At 45.1% G+C, this 20,500-nt stretch overlaps 1 protein-coding gene across 1 annotated transcript; it reads right to left on the reverse strand.

Annotated features, from left to right (window-relative positions):
- Window positions 1–5,937: 5,937 nt before the first annotated feature.
- LOC131217538 (uncharacterized) lies at window positions 5,938–6,414 on the reverse strand. Its single transcript, XM_058212473.1, has one exon. The coding sequence runs from the start codon at window positions 6,412–6,414 to the stop codon at window positions 5,938–5,940; it is 477 nt and encodes a 158-aa protein (XP_058068456.1).
- Between the last annotated feature and the right edge of the window lie 14,086 nt (window positions 6,415–20,500).

Raw genomic sequence — 20,500 nt, forward strand, 5'->3', positions numbered from 1 at the left:
ATAGGGAGTTTGACCACCTCTAAGAGTCGCGAGCTGCATCTTCTCGGGTTTAGAGAGGTCATGCACCTTTATCGAGTTCGCCTAGATTGGCACTTGCTAAGTGTTACGTCCTACGACTGGGTTCTTGCGCTAAACTTGTTTTCCTTTAATGATTTGGAGTTAGGACTTTCTTTGAAGGAGTTGTCTCGTTTGACTGGTCTCCCTTTCTCATAGGAGTCGAATCTTCCTTCATCCTGACAGGTGCAGTCTTCAGACTTTGAGCCTAGGTTTGGATTTTCAACAGCTCTCCCCACAGTTGATGGTGGCACTGGCGAGTTCTCTCTTGAGCTCTTGTATGATCGATGTTCGTCTACTCGAGGAGGCGATGGATCTGCTCGTTAGCTTCAGTGCTTGAATGCACTGATATTTTGTGTTCTTGTAGAGCTTCTCTTCTCAGGATGGCGGCGATCATCTTTGACAGTTCTTTTTTACACTTTTCGCCTCGTCCTCTCTGTAAGTGCTATGGTTGTATGCTCCTTTGGTTGTCAAATTTTGTGGTATCAAAACATCAATATATGTCTTGTGTAATCTATGTCTTGTGTAGCTCATTGGTATATATGATCAAGACATTGCATTTGGGTTCAAGACATTGCATCACCTCTCTAAACACGCTTCTTCAAGTCAAGAACGAAGATTTACTTCAAACCATTTTAAGAAATGCAAGTACAAGCTACAAAGAAATAAGTGATCTTGTCCAAAGACTCAAGTTCGTGTACAACTCGAAATGAAGTGTAATTCAAACTCTAGAAGATCTCAAGTTCAATGTTACATCAAGTATAGAGATCTCAAGCTTCACAATCTTCAAAGGTCAACTATCATATGAAGAAAATGAAGTCTCGATGTTCATATCTCACTTTCAAGGTGTGATTGACCTTAGATTGACCTTAGGGTAGGTCATTTTGTATACATAATTCAAATTGAATTACTTTACATGTATTTGGGTTGTTCTAAGGCTAGTCTTGAACCCTGTTCGACTAGTCCTAGCTCTGCCTCGACCAGCCAAGAAATTTCATGACCAATCCTAAGGTTGTTGCAATTTTTTGAAATTTTCTGTTCGTCCACGACCAGTCCCGGACTCTGTTCGATCGATCGTGTGAACAGTGCCGACTCGTCCTACGATCACTCCAGGATCTACGACTCAAACTATAGCAACTAAATCTGGTGCCTCACGACCAGTCGTAGGGTGGTTACGACCAGTCGTGGAGGGATCACGACCGGTCGTAGACTGCCTTTGACCAATCATGGAACGGTCTGATCCGATTGCGCTCAAAATTTCAAAATGTTGTTGGTTTTACGACCAGTCGTAGTGTCCACAAGACCAGTCATAGATGCGATTTCTGAAACTATAAATAGACGACAAATTTCAGAGTTTGATAACTCAATTTAAGTAAATTCAAGGCATCACTCTGAGATAAGTTTGTGTTCATTTTTAAGCTAATTTGTGCATATTTAATATTCTCTTTTGTTAGCTTTATTAGTTTGATTTTGTTTCTATATTCCAATCTGAATTGAAAAGAGGAATTGTTGTGTTCCTTCTTCTTAGAATCAAAATCAAATAGAGCTAGCCCTAATTGGATTTAATTTAAAATTAATTAGAACTTAGAACCATTTCAAAGTGAGTATTGGACATTGAACTTCTACATTCAAATTTCTACTCCAATTGGTTCTACCGGGCTGCTACAAAAGGAGAAATCCATGTATTTTATATTTGTGTAAATCTTTTATTATATTGGTTTCTTTTGAGATTGAGCCAAAAAAATCTCACTGTGTTGGTTATCTGAGGAGAGCCAGAAAACTCAGAAGTGGGGTTTTTTGAATTGTGTAAGCCCATTTGAAAGACAATTGTAAAGGTTTTAGGTGAACCTGAGAAACCTATTTTCATAGTGAATGTTGATATCCCCTGTGTGAGAATATTAGGAGTGGAGTAGCAAGCTGTGTGGCTGTTGTTTAACAATTAGTGAACACACAGGTGAACCACTATAACTCTGTGTTTTGTGGATGTGTGATTTATTTTTCCTATCTTTTATCATTCAAGTTTGTGGGATGTATGTGTGGATGTGAATGTTGTAATATTTACATTTCAAGCATTGTGGGGGAATGTTGTAATAGTTTAGAATTTCATTTCTTGCTATTTCCTTTCAATTTGAGTTTTTGATATTCAAATTGTTCTAGTAAGGTTGTCCTACCATAAACCCTTGGTTTTTGTGGTGTAAGGTTGTCCTTAGAACAACATTGGTATCAACCTCTCTGTTCTAGTATTTGAAGGTTGCTTTACATTTCCATATTGTGATTGGTTTAAAGTGCATCTTTACTTTATTCATTTTAATTCCACCGTTAAAGTTTTAATTTGGCATAGTCCTATTCACCCCCCCCCCCTCTAAGACATATAGCTAGGCCTTTTCATTCTCTCACCAAAGTATCGTTCCAGTGGTGATGGCGGAGCTCTTCTTAGGCTTATCTGAGTGTTCACTTAGGCAGACTTGCATCCTCAAAGGATGTTGCTCTTTCCTCCAAGTACTTCACGTTCCACCTTTTTTTTCTCTTTTCTTTTTCTTTTTTTTTTAATGTATGATTTTCCTTCTTTTTAGGTGTGGTTATGGGAGCACTTATTTATGACACCTCGCCTCTCGTGGCCCGATTCCCATTATACCGATGTCCTATCTTTGCTTTTGGACGGGCTCCCTCTTGGTGTTGAGGCTACCAAGTCCCTTTATCCTCGTATGTTTTCTGAGCTCCGAGAATGGGATATTAGTTAGGAAGCTTCGTGGCAATGTCGTGTGCCTTTGATTTACAGTGTCGCTCGTACTCCTCTGCTTCTGCTGGGCTTCCGAGGCTATGTTCTTACCACTTGATTCGCTTCCTTTGACAATTCGGCTTCTGGCTTGATATCCCTGCTTTTTCTTTTTCGAGATTTAGGCATGCCCCTCTTCCTCTGCGCATGTTGGCTCTTCGCCAACGGATTCAGACTTCGTGGTAGGATTGCCTGGATGCGACTGTATTGGAGTTCGAGTCTTGGGCTCCTCCTTTGGTGATGGTGCCATATCAGCGGTGGCTGGCGGAGCAGTCGCTTTACCGTCAGGTTCTTAGTTTACATCTGGTAGATGATGAGGATGATAGGGAAATTATCGGGGATTCTGGTTCGTCCTCTTCAGGGGTCGATGACTCCTTTGAAGCGTTCGAAGAGAGGCCATTTATTGACCCTTTCTTTTTGTCAGCTACACATGGCCACCTTTTGTCTGAGCTTTCTGTGCTTCAGCATGCCCGCAAGGATATGGCCCGTCATTTGGTGGTGGGGCGGCGATATGATGAGAGCATGATAGCGTCCCACCGATTAGAAAGAGATGAGGTCTTCTACCTGCGCATGGAGGTTGATAGACTCAGGCAGCGGTTGTTAATGTGTGAGGGAGGAGAGGGAGACTCACCGGACGGTCTTTGACTCTGATTTTCAATTTTATTGAAAAAGGGTTGTATATTTTTGTTTTGAGCAGTTTTGTAGAAAAATAGTAAATTTTGCAAATGTGTACCAAAGCTTTGAAAGGAGAGAAATATTTTTATTTGTGCCATTTTTGGTCAATGTGTGCTTGTGTTTAGATTTGTGCTTTAGATGATGGGATCAGAACATTAGACTTATCCCATGTCGAATCCGGTTTTCTAAGTTGTTTACTTGGGATCTTGGTTCCTTGAAGGTAGCGCGTACTAGGATCATGCCCCTTAGATTTGGGTAGAGTTTGATAGAATTTTGATCGATAATCTATCTTTTCCTTGTATTTCTTCACTTCGATTGTTACCTTGACCTCTCCTGTACTAACACTTTTATTTTTCTCTCCTTTTTTTTTATTTCTGGCCATTTTTACTCGTAGTGCCCTTTTGGGTTTTCGCTATGACCGACCTTCCGTCAATTTTGCCCGTTGCGTCCTTTTGGATTTTCACTACGTCCCGGATTTTGTCTCTTGCCTGCCCCTTGGCAGCTGTGCTCTTTTTACCCTTGGCGCCCTTTCAAGTTTTTGCTAAGTCCGCTACATGCCTGATGTTTTTACTCGAGCCGCCCTTTCGGGTTTTCAACTCACCCTTTTCGCTTAGGCACGTTTCTTTTTTTTTGTGACGAGAGAGATGAGGAGATTTCCTTTATTACCGGCTGATTGGTTACCTTCCTGACTTTGTCTCTGATTATAATCATAAGTTGTTTATTTGGGTCGAACTACCCTATTTTAGGGGAAGTGGGATGGCTTTGTGAGATTTTTTTTTTGCTTTCCCTCTTGCTGTTTTTTTCTTTTTTGAATTGTGTCCATTTTTTTGTCTCTTTTTTTTAGACTTATATGGGGAAGAAATGGTGGCCGTATTTCAAGGTGGTTTTTTTTACCTCAGTTTTATGATTATAATTATTGACAAAATTAGGTATTGTTACCCGTGATAGATTTTCACGTTGTCAACGTTGATGGACTGTGGAAGATCTTCTCCTCTCAGGTTGGTGAGTCGAAGGGTGCCACCTTAAAGTACCACACGGATGATCAGCGGTCCATCCCACGAAGGTTTAAACTTGCCTCTGGGGTCTGGTAAATGCGACCGTAAAATGCGCTTCATAACCATGTCGCCAACCTTGAAGCTCCTCTTTCGGACCCTCATGTTGTAGGTTCGTGCGATCCTCCTTTACTAACATCATGAGTGGCTTAGTGTGCGCATGCGCTTTTTATCTACCAGGTGCAGTTGATCGTATCTTGCTCATTGCCATTCACCTTCCTCGATCTCACTTTTTAGTAATATTCGGAGAGATGAGATTTCGACTTCAACTGGTAGCACTGGGTCCATTCCGTACGTGAGTTCGAAAGGAGTTGTGCCTGTAGTAGATCATACAAATGTCCGATAAGCCCAAAGTGCTTATGGGAGCATTTCCGACCAGTCATGATATGTTTTGACCATTTTCTCCAGTATTCAAATGATAGTTTTGTTTGCGGCTTTGACCCCACCATTCATCTGAGGGCGGTAGGGACTTGATTGATGGCGCTGAATTTTGAATTTTTTGAGGAACTCGCCCATCCTTTTATTGACGAAAGGTGACCCATTGTCTGTAATGATACCATGAGGGATTCTGTACCGGCTAATGATGTTGTTCTTCATGAATTTTACCACATGAGATGTTGTGATGGTGGTATAGGATGCTGCCTCTATCCACTTTGTGAAATAGTCTACCACAACCAGGATGCATTCGTGCTCGTTGAAGCTTTCGGATTGACCTTCCCGATGATGTCAAGGCCCCATATAGAGAAAGGACATGGTGTCGTCAGATTGTATACTTCAAAAGCGGGGGCATGGATTGATTTACGTGTTCCTCACATTTGAAGCACTTTCTGACATGTTTGTAGCAATCTGTCTCCATCGTTAGCCAATAATAGCCGAGCCGTAGAATCTTTTTTGCCATCATGTGACCATTCATGTGTGGGCCGCATACCCCTTCATGAATTTCTGACATGATTTCAACTGCTTCCATTTCATCCATGCAGTGAAGGATGACTTGATTGAAGGATCGCATATAGAGGATATTTCCATTGATTGTAAACTGAATTGCCAGCCGCTAGATAGTTCGACGATCTGTTAATGTAACTCCTTTAGGGTATTTTTGGTGCTCAAGGTACTCTCTGATGTCTACGTACCATAGATGGCTGCTTGGGGAGGCCTCTCTTCATCAATTTGTAGGTAGAAGGAGGGCTCTTCTTGAAGTTCCACGGTAAGTTCCTACTTAGAAATTCCTTTAGGAATCTCTAGCATTGTAGCGAGGGTGGCAAGGACGTCTGCGAACTGATTTTTGGCTCGCGACATATATGAGAATGTGACTTCATCAAATTTCTCGCTTAGATTCTCTAGATAGACGTGATAAGGGATCAGCTTTTCATCTTTGGTCCTTCATTCACTGTTTGTCTGGTTGATGATAAGTTGTGAATCTCCGAAGACTCGCAATCTTTTCACATTGAGGATGATGGCTTCTCTTAGACCGGCGATACATGCTTCATATGCAATCACATTGTTGGTGTAATTAAATGCCAACCGTCTGGAGATAGGGATCGAGACGTCATCAGGGGAATAGAGTATTGCTCTTACTCCACTTCCTTTTGAATTAGCGGCTCCGTCGAAGAAGAGTGTCCATTCTCCTGCTTTCCTCTCTTCTTCTCCCTCGATAAAGAGGATATCCTCATCAAGGAAGAAGGTCTTCAATGGTTGATAATCAGGCAAAGAGTGTGCTGCTAGGTGGTCGGCAAGTGCTTGCCCCTTGATTGCTTTCTGAGTGACATAAGTGATGTCAAACTCAGAAAATAGCAGTTGCCATTTTGCGATCCTGCTTGTTAATGCCGGCTTTTTGAACAGGTATTTTAATGGATCCATGCGAGCCAGTAGAAGGATCGGGTAGGTGATCATGTATTTTCGAAGCCATCACGTTGCCCAGACCAAAGCGAGGCACATTTTCTCTAAGCTAGAATACTTGGATTCGTAGCTAGTGAACCTTCAACTTAAGTAGTAGATTGCTTGTTCCTTCCTTCTTGAAACATCATGTTGGCTGAGAACGCATCCGATCGCTTCTGCTGCTACAGAGATATAAAGCAATAACGGTCTACCTAGCGTAGGTTGCATCAGCATTAGGGGTTTCAGCAGGTACCTCTTGATTTTGTTGAAGGCCGTTTGACAATCGTTGTTCCATTCTTTTGGCGAGCTCTTTCTTAGGAGCTTGAATATGGGCTCAAAAATGGGGGTGAGCTAAGTGATGAATTGACTAATGTACTGAATTCGCCTAAGGAAACCCCAAATTTCTTTCTCAGTCCTTGGAGATGGCATTTTAATGATTGTTTTCGTCTTGGTTTCATCAACCCTAATGTCATCTTCGCTGACGATGAAGCCTAGCAGTTTGCTCCCAGTTGCGTCGAAGACGCATTTTTGTGGATTGAGGCGGAGCTTGAACTTTTTTGGCCTATCGAAGAGCTTCTTGAGGTCTTCAAAGTGTCCTTCAATTGTGTGAGATTTGACGATCATGTTGTCCACATAGACTTTCATCTCCTTGTTTATCATGTCATGGAACAAGGCAGTCATGGCTCGCTGGTATGTAGCGCCCGCATTTTTCAACCTGAATGGCATAACCCAATAGCAGAAAGTTCCCCATGGTGTGATGAAGGATGTCTTCTCACGATCTTCAATGGCTATCTTGATTTAATTGTAGCCAGAGAAGCCATCCATGAATGAGAAAATTTTGTATCCTACTGTATTATCTACCAGTGTGTCTATGTGAGGCAGCGGGAAATCGTCTTTGGGACTGGATTTGTTCAGATCCCGGAAGTCGATGCACATCCTGACTTTACCATCTTTCTTTGGAACTTGTACGATATTTGCAAGCCATTCCGGGTAGTTGTAGACCACCAGGAATCCCGCGTTGTATTGCTTGATGACTTCATCATGGATTTTCAGTGCCCATTCTGGCTTCATTCTTCGGACTTTTTGTTTAACCGGCTTCATTTCAGGCTTTGTTGGTAGGTGATGTACTACCAGTTCTTCGTCAAGTCTAAGCATGTCTTCGAAGGAGAAAGCAAGGTTGGATAATCTTGGCTTCAAGAATTCCATCATCCTCTACTTATATTCCTGAGGCAAGGATCTACCGATACGCACTTCTCTAAGAAGTTCCAGTGATCCCAAGTTTACAATTTGGAAATCGTCTACAATGACATTGGCTTTTGTTTGAACTTTTTGAGGGAGTCCTCTAGTTCGAGAGTCAGGTCATCATTTTCCTCATCTTGGGCTTCATCCAAACCCATGAGTTCAAAGTCTAACTCTAGATCGAAATCATATGAGTCGACCTTGAACTCTGGTGTTGTGAGTAGTGTGTTTGGTACATTGTTGTTTGTGAAATTTTCTGTTGTTTTTGGTTTTTGAAGAGTTTCTTGTTTTTTTGGATTTTGACAAATATCTGGTTTTTTCTGAAATATCTATTATTTTTTAATCTTGGAGATTTTTTTTATTTTTTTGCTCCAAGGGATCTTGAGCAGGACGGTGCTGCATGCCATGACTGATCCTGACCTGGTTCGGGATGCCAATTGCTATTCACATTAGTGTTTTTTTAAGACCGATACCCTTGGATGGCTTACTAGCCGATTCGACTATCAAGGGAATGGCCGACCAATTTTATTCCTTCCCCCTTTTAATCTTGCTAGCTTGATTTAACTATATGGACGAGTCATCTAATCCAATGACCATGATATCTGTTGGACTGGGTTTAGAATCCATATCGGACCCAATTCCTTCACTCAGAAGTTGGAACTCTTCCGGCTCCTCCGATCCACCTTCCTGTGGGATCTTGATGTCTGTCCAGTCAAGGGAAGGCCACTTCCATTTTTCGGTCCAATGGATGGGTTGCTTTTGCCCCTTGCTATTCTAAGTGGTTGATGAGAGGTTATTTGTCATGCCCCAAACTCGAAAACCGGTCTCACAAAATCCCCGATCGCCGAATCAGGTGCCAACAGCCTCTGTAGTAACTCATTCTCGGCTCCCAGCGCCCATACACCAGATTCCGATCCTGGGATGCTATAAGGAGGATTTTCAGCATGAATTTGTCTCGTAAGAAGAATAATCACAAGTATACCCAAATCACAAGAAAAATATCATACCACATATCCACTAATATAATCATACGAGTACAATGTTAAAAAGGAAATACAGTATAGAGATATCAAAGAAAACTCCAGAAGCTCAACTGCACACTCCTGCCTCAGCTAACCTACATCCTAATGTCACCTGCACGCATCTATCGTGCATAAGCTTATAGAAAGCTTAGAGGGTGGTGTAAGTATGTGAGCAGTATATACGTGCTTAGAATATAATATCAAAGTAAGCAGAAATACCGACAAGTCCATAAAAAATATCATCAATCTCATTTAAGATATGCGATAAAAGACATAATAAGGTAATGTCGTATACTGAGAAAATAAAATACGTCGGCTATATAATGCGGAGACATTATAAGCCAAATATCATATACTGTGGATGTAATGCAATATGCAATGCGAATGAAATGACCAAGCTAGAGCGTGAAGTCGGGATGATAGTACGTAATATCACAGGATACGAGGTCCGTCACAAGGGACTTCTATCCAAACCAGTCCCATACCTAAATTTGGATAGATAAACTTAATGTGGTAAACTCTTGATCTCAGGTTGGTCGCGCGCCCCAACTGGCCAATGCGAAGGTACATATAACAATTAGTTGCTCACCACCAGCCCGAATAGATAGTGAACAAAAGAATGAATGAGTATAATGCTGAGTATACAACTCCTGCTCAAAAAGTCCACATATCAGTACCATACATCTCTGAGATCATCACCGGGGTCTAGTACACTCTACATGCAATCCCGCCCACTGGACGCGCAACCATGCAAGTGGAAGAGACATCACTATCTGCCTGGCCAGTAGTCAGCCAATATCTACCTAGCACGTCGATAGCGGACCCATTTATGAGCTGGTCAAACTCAGCCTAGCTATGCCCACTACCCTCGGGTGGTTAAGCCCACAACCCCTTTCCGACTGACCACGACATAGTAGGAGATGTGAATTACTAGTATTCGGCACTCGGGCGCTCATATATCTACTCGGTCTAGACATTGGGGCGTCTCTAGGCCACGGAGGTTTAGGAATTTTTACCTAGGGACATCTATGGCGCCCGTATGCTAGAATCAAACATTTCCTGTGTCCCACCTTTCCATCCACGACATGTCAGTGGAGGCCACGACCCTGATGTCACTAAGGCATACAGTAGTCATTTCCTAAAATGCGCCGGATAATCCCAATCGTCTCAGTTATGATCCGCACCAAATTCGGTCCTAGCAAACTCTTCTCGCCAATTTCCTCTCAACAATGCAGGGCTCGACATGGACGCCCATACAAAGCCTCGTAAGGCGCCATATCGATGCTAACCTGGAAGCTATTGTTGTATGCGAACTCAGCATATGGGAGACAATCGTCCTAACTCTCCTGAAAGTCCAAGACGTAAGCCAGCAACATGTCTTCCAAAATCTGGTTCACACGCTCAGTTTGCCCATCTGTCTGCGGGTGGAAGGCGATGCTAAACTTCAGTTTCTCTCCCATAGCTTCTTGAATGCGGGTCCAGAAGATCAACGTGAATCGAGTATTTCGATCTGACACAATCTCCAATAGGATGCCATGGAGCCGCACTATCTCCTTGATATACAGCTTAGCCAAATCATCAGCGGAGCTAGAAGTCTTGATCGGCAGGAAGTGGGCTGATTTGGTTAGCCTGTCCACAATCACCCATATCGAGTCATGCCCCTTCCTAGTCTTGGGCAACCCGACAATGAAGTCCATAGATATGAAGTCCCACTTCCATTCTGCTATGGGCATGGGCTGCAACAGGCCCGGGGGTCGGTGGTGGTCGGCCTTGACTTGTTGACATGTGAGGCATCGGGATACATACTCTGCTATTTCCTTCTTCATGTTATCTCAACAATAATTTTGCTTCAGATCCTGGTACATTTTGGTACTACCCGGATGCATCGCTAACTTGGAGTTGTGAACGGCATTTAGGACTTCTTCTCGTAGTCCCTGAAGATTTAGAACACAAAGGCGACCTCGGTACCGCAATCCCCCATCGGTACCAATCCTCCAATCAGACTACCCGTCCTTCTTTGCTCTTTCCCTCATCTTCTTCAATAACTCATCGCCCTCCTGGGCTTCAATGATTTTACTGTTAACCAGGGGCTGGGCCTGAATGTGGGCTATGACCTCGTACGGCTCCTCCATGGTTAGCTTCATGTCAAAGTTCCAAACGAATTCCACTATATCACACTCTCTCACCATTAGCGGGGCCGCAAATTCGATTGTCTTTTTGCGACTCAAGGCGTCTGCCACCAGATTGGCCCTGCCAGGGTGATATGAGACATCGAACTTGAAGTCCTTCAACATTTCCATCCAGCGACGCTGTCTCATGTTCAGGTCCTTTTGGGTGAAGATGTATTTGAGGCTCTTATGATCAGAAAAGAGCTTAAACTTCTCACCATAAAGATAGTGTCGCCATATCTTTAATGCGAAGACTACCGCCGCAAGCTTAAGGTCATGTGTAGGGTAGTTCTCCTCATGTTTCCTTAACTTCCAGGACGCATAAGCAATCGCCTAATCCTTTTACATGAGCACGCAACCCAACCCTACTCGAGAGGCGTCCGTATAGACGGTATACCTGACCCCTTGCTCAGGTAGCACAAGCACCAGTGCCGATGTCAGTTTATTCTTCAACTCTTGAAAGGCCGCCTCCGCCTTTTCATTCCAGGTAAATTTGAGGTCCTTCCGAGTTAGCTGGGATAGCGGTCGGGCTATCTTCGAGAAGTCTCTAATGAATCTGCGGTAATAGCCTGCGAGACCAAGAAAACTTCGCACTTCCGTAACCGACTTCGGTTGCTTCCAATCTTGTACCACCGCCACCTTGGCGAGATCCACAGATATCCCTTCCTTGGACACTACATGTCCCAAAAATTTGACCTCCTCCTTCCAGAAGGCGCATTTCCTAAATTGTGCAAACAGTTAATTTTTCTCTAGGGTCTCGAAGACTACCCTTAAATGTTTTCCATGCTCTTCACGGCTCTTTGAATAAATCAATATGTCGTCGATGAACACGATGCCAAATCTGTATAAGAATGGCCTAAGGATTCTATTCATGAAGTCCATGAAGACCACTGGGGCATTGGTGAGCCCAAACGACATAACCAGGAACTCGTAATGTCGAAAACAGGTCCTGAAGGCCGTTTTCTGTATATCCTCGTCCCTAACTCGCAGCTGATGGTACCCTGATTGTAGATCGATCTTTGAGAAATATTGAGCACCCCTCAACTGGTCGAATAAATCGTCGATTCTGGGCAACGGGTACTTGTTCCGAACCGTCACTTGGTTCAATCTCCTGTAATCCACACATAATCGTAAAGAGCCATCCTTCTTCTTTACAAATAGGATCGGGGCTCCCCATGGTGATACACTAGGTCGGATGAAGCCTGACTCTAGCAAATTATCGATTTGAGTCCGCAGTTCTTCCATCTCACATGGGGACATGCTGTAAGTAGGCAAGGAGATGGGCTTGACATCCGAAACCAGATCGATCGTGAAGTCTATCTCACATCGAGGTGGAAGTCCAGGTATGGTCTTAAACACATCGCAAAAATCTTAGACCACGGGTGTGTCCGTTATCGAGGGCCCATCATATCCCCCTCCAATGAAGCATAACACAAAATTCTTTCTTGGTGGCTGACCTGGAATGGGAACGTGAAGGGAACTTCGTCACCCTCATTATTTTCACTGTCCTTGTTTCACAATCGATTTTCGCCTTCATCGGTGTCAACCAGTCCATACCCAAGATGACGTCGTAATGAAAAATCTTAGTTGCGATCAGATACGAGTACCACCTTGCCCCCCAAGTCTATGGGGTAGTCACAACACATCTTCGTCGCATTAGAAATAGTTCCGGCGGCGGCAATGATTTTCACCCCTATGATAGGAGTGAGGCGTAGCCCTAAGCGCTTGGCGGTTGCATGCGATACCAGGGAAACAGTAGCGTCAGTGTCCACTAGTAGAAATATGGGAGTACCTTGAACGTGGGCCGTCACCTCAAAGGTCGTAGGATTGGGAATAACTGCATCTTGGCCATCGGCCGCTAGGGCATGCACCCGAGCCTGCTGTGGAAGGTTCGACCGCTGCATGGGCCGTTGTGGCCGTCTAACCTGAGGTGGTAGTGGACGGCGAAACTGCTGACTAGGCCCCATTGCCCGTAGGGGCGAAATCTGCGAGGCCTGCTATGGGGCCTATTGTTGCGCTGTGGCGGCGTGAAGCCGAGGTCCCTCATCCTTGTAAAACAGTAGGGTTCAGAGTGTCCCGCTCTCCTGCAGTAAGTACATATCTGGGCCGATCGTGCAGAAGGGGCCGGTGTGGCAGCTAGTCGGGGTGGTGAGTTAAGGCGCACCCTTTTCCCTGCAAAAGAAGAGGACGGTCTGGCCCTAACTGTGAATGGTTTTGGGTGACTCGCTCCTCATCCTGCTCTGCCCGTATGGACATCTCGACAAGCTCGGCATATGTCTTGATGCTGGCACAACACATCTTGGAGCGAATATCGCTCCTCAACCCCGCTGTGAACCGCCTCATCTTAATCGCCTCGTTGGCGATCATCTCGGATGCATAACGCAATAACTCCATAAACCGGTTCTCATATTGCGCCACAGTCATTCCCCCTTGCTGGAGGCGGAGGAACTCGTTCTCCCTCTCATGTTGGTACGACTGAGGGAGGTATTTCTCGTTGAAACGGCTTTTAAATGCTACCCACGTCCATGCATAATCTTCGGGTACAGACCAGAGAACACTCTCCCACCACAAATTCGACTCTTTCTCAAAGAGGTATGAGAGGAGCTCAATGCTCTCCGCTTCAAAGCAGTGAAGAGGCCGCAACAGCTTGGTGACTCGATTGAGCTAATATTCCACTTCCTCGAGGTGGTGGGTGTCGGCGAATGTAGGTGGCCTATACCACTAGAACCGCTCAACCAAGGTGCTTACGTTAATCACGGGTGCGGCTAAGCCAGGTGCTCCCGGTTGTGGTATGCCCAAATTCTAAGCCAAGGCCCCCATCACCGTGGCCATCATCTGTTGTTGTTGTTGCATATTTGAGGCTATCATTTGCTATTGTTGTTGCATGAGATGCAACATTTGACCCATTTGATCCATGGCCCGTGGCAGAGGAGGTATGGGTGTCGCGGCTTGCTGTGGTAGTGCATTCGGGGCCGCCTCTTGGGTAGTACTACCCGTATTTTGGGAACCGCTAGCCCCTAGTGTGTCTTGTTATTCATCGGGGAGCTGTTCCCTATCGACCAGGCCTTCATGGGGTAGGCGGATATATTGACCCTCCGGTCGTGGAGGCACTGGAAAGAAATCCCTTGGAGCGTTAGTCACTAGAGCATCGCGTACACCAGGCATACAAGACTTATAGCTTTTAATTCATGACTATAATCACCACACAGGTAAAGAGAACTTCAAGTCAATCCATACATTGACATTAATTTCAAAATGCCATTAACATGGCCAGTACATGTTACAACATGGATTATAAGCCTTACTAGATATGCTAAACGGAAGGACGTACAAGCTACTTAAGCAAAAGTCTTAAGCATTCTCAGTACATGAAATTTAAACCTAACCGACTTTAAGAAAACTACTAGTCAGTAGAAGGTCACGCAGTTAATCGTCAGAATCGGGCGACAGTGGTGGTGCTTCTTCTCCCTTGCTGTAGCAGATCAGGGCCCTTATGGCCCGATACATCTTCTTGTTCCATTTCTCCTGCTTCACTTGGCTCTCCTTGATTTCTGCTACATCGTCCTGGAGCGCATCCAAGCGCTCGTGTATACTTGGGATGGTAAGTGGCTCCCTGCCAACTCCATCGATCTCATCGTCTCTTACCGCCTCTTTGGCTTCATCCTCACCCTCATACTCATCACTTCCGTCGCTATCCTCTTCTCCTTCGACAGGATCCCCATATTGGTCTATGTGGGCCTGTTTTTATTTGGGTCCCACTCTCATAGAGTTTAGCAGCTTGTCCCCCAGAACTTACGTTGGTACGGGGTCCCCGTCTAACCCGCCTATCCCATACTGTCTGGCTATGTAGCAGGCTAGTCGGCCAAATGGGAGAGCTATGTCCTTCCATACTGAACTTGCGGCCTTCATAATTTGGTAGAGCATGGTACTAGGAGCGCACACATTCACTCTCAGGCCCACCTGATACAAGAACTCCACCATGTAACGGGAACATTCACTGCGGTTCTTCAACCTCGGGTATATATTGTGGGTCACAATGCGGGGGAGTACCCGAAATTCAGGGGCCAAGGATGTTGCGTACATGTAGACATCCCGCGTCCATTGGGCAGCTTGGCCACACATGAGGCGAGTTCGCACATCACGGGTTTGACCTGATTTCAATTCCTTCTCATCGATTTGCACTTCCCCCGATGGCACTCCCATGAATTCAGCAAATTCTTCAACCCCTAAGTGGATGTTTTCGCTACGTACTAATATGTCAAATCCCAGGGGCTCGAATTTGGGGTTTCTAATTTGAGTGTAGAATGCCCTGCCTTGCCCTACATCGGCCTTCTCTCTTCCATAAAACATAGGGCCCCAATCCTTCTTCATAAACCTGTTGAGTAAGGGGTGGTTACCTAGCAAATGTTCCTCCACGGAGGCCTCAAAGGTGACTTGGTGCACGCAAAAATTTTTCAAATCTGCAACGAGCGCTTTATCTCTTTGGGAATCATTCCGCCTCTTGGATCGGACCTCTGAGTTTGCCTTTTCCTTCGGATCGGCCTTCGCCTTACTTCATCGCTCTTGGCTCGGCCCCGCGCCCTCAGGAGCCGCCCTTTTCTTTCCCATGAGGGAAAGGATCACCGGAATAGTGAAGAATGAGACAATGGTGGCAAAGAATGCCATCACTCTAGGAGGAAGGGGAATGGGTGTTTTTTTTTTTAGAATAGGTTGTAGCTTGGGTTTTGAGGATGGATTTGTGAATGGATAGAAGAATGTGGGTTGGGTATGAATTTGAAGGAGAAATGAACTTGAATAAATGGGATTGAGGATGGGGTTTTGAGGTTGTATTTGAGAATGGAATTTGAGATGGTGTTGAGGATGGGAGTTGAGAAATGGGGTTTGAAGTAAATGAGTGAATGAGAGATTAGAGTGGAGGTTGGTGAAGTGGAAGAAGATGGGTTGGAGAGATGGAATGTGGTGATGGGATTGAGGAGGTAATGAGTTGAGGGAATGAGTTTTCAAGAAGGGTTTGAGGTTGGGGGATGGAAGAAATGAAGAGATTGAAGGAGTGTTGAGAGGGGGTATAGAAGTTGGAGGTTGTTGGTGATGGGTTTTCTTTAGAGGAGGGTTGAGTTGTTGAAGGAAGGGAAATGGGAAGGGAGTTGAGAGATTTGAGGGCCATGACAATGGGCCGCATCATCTACACCATTCATCTATTTTAGAGATCTTTTACAGTATTACCCAAAAAATGAATCATATCAAAAGATCATCTGGACCATACCACAAATAACAGTGGAGATAATGATTTTCACCGTTTAAATTCGCGAGGCCCACCATTTTATTTTCCGTCCAACCTAATCATAAGGTCACAAAGACCTAGATTAAGAGGAAAAATAAATTTGATATTGATCCAAACTTCCGTGAACCCAAAAAAGGGTTTCAATGGTGGACGTTCACTCCACACTGTTTCCTGCGATGTGGTCCACCTGATTATCAGATCTACTTCATTTTTAGTCTCGGCCCTTAAGATGAGCTTGCCAAATGGCTAGACGGTATGGATATACCTCACATACATCACGGTGGGGTCCTCATGGCCTGTCTAGATGGACGGTGTGGGATACAAAACATACATCACGGTGAGGTCCTCACAGCCCGTCCAAATGGATGACATGGAATACAAAACATACATCACGGTGGGTTTCCACAGAAGGATGGACGATGTGATCAACACAAGCATCAAGGTGGGCCACTGCACAGATGGTGCATATACAACACTGCATCATGGTGGAGCCGTACATGGCACCGTCCAGATGGATGGCGCAGATGAACACATACAGCTATGGTGGGTCCCACCAGATAGATGGACGATGTGGATATAACATATACATTATGGTGTGGGTCCCACCGTCTAGACATCTGGACAATGTGGATTAAACCCATATGTCACGGTGGCTCCACATGACACCGTCCAGTAATGGACGGTGTTGATAACAGCATGGATGAAACACATATATCATGTGTGGGGTCCACGGGACTTCCTGCTGCAATACAGCAGCTATAAGCTGGTGTGAGACGCACCAGCCAATCTGTTCCCAAATCTAGGTGGGTCCCACATGAGGCCCACCATCATATGTTGTATAGTATATATTATACTATTATAATATCTTTATTTATATTTTATTATTATTTTTTTGAAAGAATTCCAACGTCCAAGCCCTGGACGGTCGGCGTGAAAAAAACCAACACCTCATGTGGATCACACATGCATGGACGGTGTGGATCACAACACATGAAGTCAAGGGGGGCCCCACACGCTGCCATGGTGGGGTCCATGTCTGATGGATGGACGGCTGGGAGGGTACTTGTACAACAGTGGGTCTCACAGCTGTTGGACCTTCCAGCAGCGTCCATAGATTGGACGGCTATATGAAATAGATGCATCTGGTGGGTCCTCACGTGTGGCCCACCAGCAACGTCAAGTTGACATTTGCTTCACCTTCAGTCCGTGCCAATCCAAACGCATAGCCAGTGGTGGGCCCCAGACGTGGCAACGATGTGGGCCCCTCTTGGACAGCAGCATGGTCCACTAAATGCACGGTGTGCATAAAATACTTGCATCATGGTGGGCCGTAAACAAGGAAGAGAGAGAGAGAGACAGTCGTGTGATGGAGGGACCCCGCCATTATGGGTCCCTCAAGCTTACAGCACATATATCAACATGGGTCTCATCACAACTGGGCCCTAAATGAAATTCAATGATGGATCACCCACCGATTGTAAAGCTTTTAGGTTCCCTGAACTCCTTGGCTCCTAAGCTTGCTCTTTGACGGAGGAAGATCGGGATTGAAGGGTGGAGATGGGAGTTTAGGGGAAGGAAGTGGGCCACACACAAAGCTCTCCTTAGAGCTTGGACGGTCCTCTCTTGGGATTTGCTTGGAATGAAATGAGAAATGGGAGAGGGAGGAGCGGTGATGGGATGAAAAGGGGTTCTCTTGACTTTGGTAAGAAAGGAATGAGCTAAGCATGGGTTGCTTTGACTTTGTGTGAGAGAGAGATGGGTTGGGTTGCTTGTACTTGATTGATTGATTGATTGATGGATTGATGTGATGCATGGTAGAGATTCTCTCAGAATTTGCAACGCGCGGCGTTTTCCTCGAAATGAACGCAGGCCCACATCTTCTAGCCCCGGTATCGCATCAGCACGCGAGATGCGGCGTTAGAACTGCGGCAACAGCGCGGTCACAAGGGTGCAAGTCTTAAGTTAAGCCGACTCAGATTGACAGGGTGTGACTCAGAGATGCGCGCAAATGTCGATTACAAGTCGCGGGTTGCCAGAATTTGACCGGGAGGACCGTGGAAGTCTATGGAATGGTACGGTCTAGGATATGGGCCTTACATTCTTTCCTTGGTTGATGATGGGAATAGGTGACTTCCCGTCCTTGTCTGTTGGTCTTGCAAAGGGCACCCTTGGCTCTTAGTTATGGTCTTTTGTAAGTGATCCCGTACTCATGCCCCTAGTTTTATCTGATGGGTTGGGTGGTTTTGCCCATTGCATTGGATGCTCTTTGGGGGTCCTGACGATCTTATCCTATTGTATTGGTGGCTAGATGGATTCCTGACTGTGATTTTCAAATAGATTCAGCCCTTGGAATTGTTCTTCAAGGGTAGACACCTTGTCCCCACAAACCATTCTGGATTGGACAAATTGGATGGGTGTGCACTTGAATGGTTCTCTTTTTAGGCCTTGCGGCTTGCTCCTCCAGCGAGGGTCGGTACCCCAGTCTCTGTCTTTGCTCATTTGCCACGGCTTGTCTTATTATCGTATCTTTTCCATGGAATTCAGTACGATAGTTAAGGATTTGATGTTCAGCTGAAGGGATGACATATTCTAGTGCGAGTGGGTAGGGGTTGGTGATTGTAATGCCCTGAAAATTGGGGGTCGCGCACACGCTCAACTCCCGAGTTCCCGAGAGTCATTTTTAACAGATTTTCATTAATATGCATTCAATCCGTTTTAATTGCGCAGCCTGGAATTTCCTGGAACATGAAACATAATCACACAAGTCTACTGAAATGAAAGAGATCTACTCGTCGCACAAGGCGTTGCCCAACTAAAACAACAAAAGAACACTATGTCCAAAAGAATAAGGCTGAGCCCACTGCCCAGCCATCCCAATCCTGCCCATCAAGCCGATGGAGAGCCGTCCATCAACTGGAAATAGGATAGCTCATCCTCCTCGTCGAAGCTTGCCTCGCCAGGCTCCTCCAACCCTGAGTCACCTGCATCTATGAATGGGTCTGGTTGGTATTTTAAAACACCGTCCCAGAGTGGGAGTGAGTGATCAACTCAGTAGGTGCTATTAATCTTAAGTTATCACAGGCATCAATTATAATATGATCTTCATGAAAAGTAGCCAATCATAAACATCTAATTAATCTTGTTAATGCGCATGCATACAGGGTGATATGATGCATGCTCTCGCCGCAACGCTCCCTCGAGCGACTCCATTTAACGATCACATATGACAACACTCCCTCAGAGTGACCTTGACTGCCGAGTCGTCACCCTAACAAATGCGATGCAATGCGATCGTGTTAGCGGAGTTATTAGTTAAGTCCATTCATCTAGGAGGTTGGAGATTCTGATACACCACACGTATCAATGCCCTAAACTGGTTGTGAGGCCAAGACCCCCCAATGCATGAGGCTGAGACCCCGTGGTCCATGATCCCATCGGGTTCCTCATCCCTGACTTCAAGCACATGAGGAGTGCCGAGAGAAAGGGATCACTTACGGTCACTACGGGGAGGCACGGTACCCCAGCATAGGCCGACAGCTTAGACACAGTGTCTCATTCCACCATGCCCGGCTCATGAGGCTGTGGACCAGTTTCAGGTATGTTTTTGATGGGCTACGACGGCTGTAGGGTGGATCAGGTTCCATACATATGTGAGCAATCAAGGTTAACAATCAAGGTTGGTCAGACAATAGGCTAGACCGCACGAGTCAGGTGAGCGTGAGACGAGTGACATCGGGCACAAGGGACCCATGTAGTCGAACTACAGCCACCCGAACACACCTGCCCAAACCCACGGACCTAGCCCTAGCATGGTCCTACAGATGGGACTCCTCAAGTTCCTGACCAACCCAAGAGGGTGAGGGGATCCATATCATGTCAACTATCCAAGTTATCAACAAGCATAATAATATCATATTCTCATGCACCTCAACCATATAAAAATGGATATTCCTGCAAGCAAGCAAACATTGTCAATAAACAAGGTGTGTGTGAGTGTGTGGGTTTGTGAGGAAGTTAAGCACTTCCTCCATCTTAAGAAATCATGTGCACAAGGGTAATAAATCATACACACAATGAAGCACCACATACGAAGGAAAAGAATCAAGGAAACATGAGCATACTTTCATCCATACATCATATTATGTGAGAGACAAGATCAACACCAATTTAAGAGTTAAGCATGCTCATCCATACAATTCCAACGAACATATAATTCTTAGGGTTTTCTCTAGAATTTCAAATACAACATCCAAGCAATCAAAATCATTAAGCTCGTACTAAAATTGGTGTTAGGTCACCTAAGAACAATAGTCTGCACCTTCGGATTTGTAGAAGGCGTGGGATCGACCTGGGAGGGT

This window comes from Magnolia sinica, chromosome 10 (genome assembly GCF_029962835.1).
Source record: "Magnolia sinica isolate HGM2019 chromosome 10, MsV1, whole genome shotgun sequence".
Classification (NCBI taxonomy): domain Eukaryota; kingdom Viridiplantae; phylum Streptophyta; class Magnoliopsida; order Magnoliales; family Magnoliaceae; genus Magnolia; species Magnolia sinica.

What these genes read in the sequence shown, in the direction of transcription:
- LOC131217538 (XM_058212473.1), bottom strand. Translation starts at nt 6,414, where the DNA reads ATGGATCCATTAAAATACCTGTTCAAAAAGCCGGCATTAACAAGCAGG.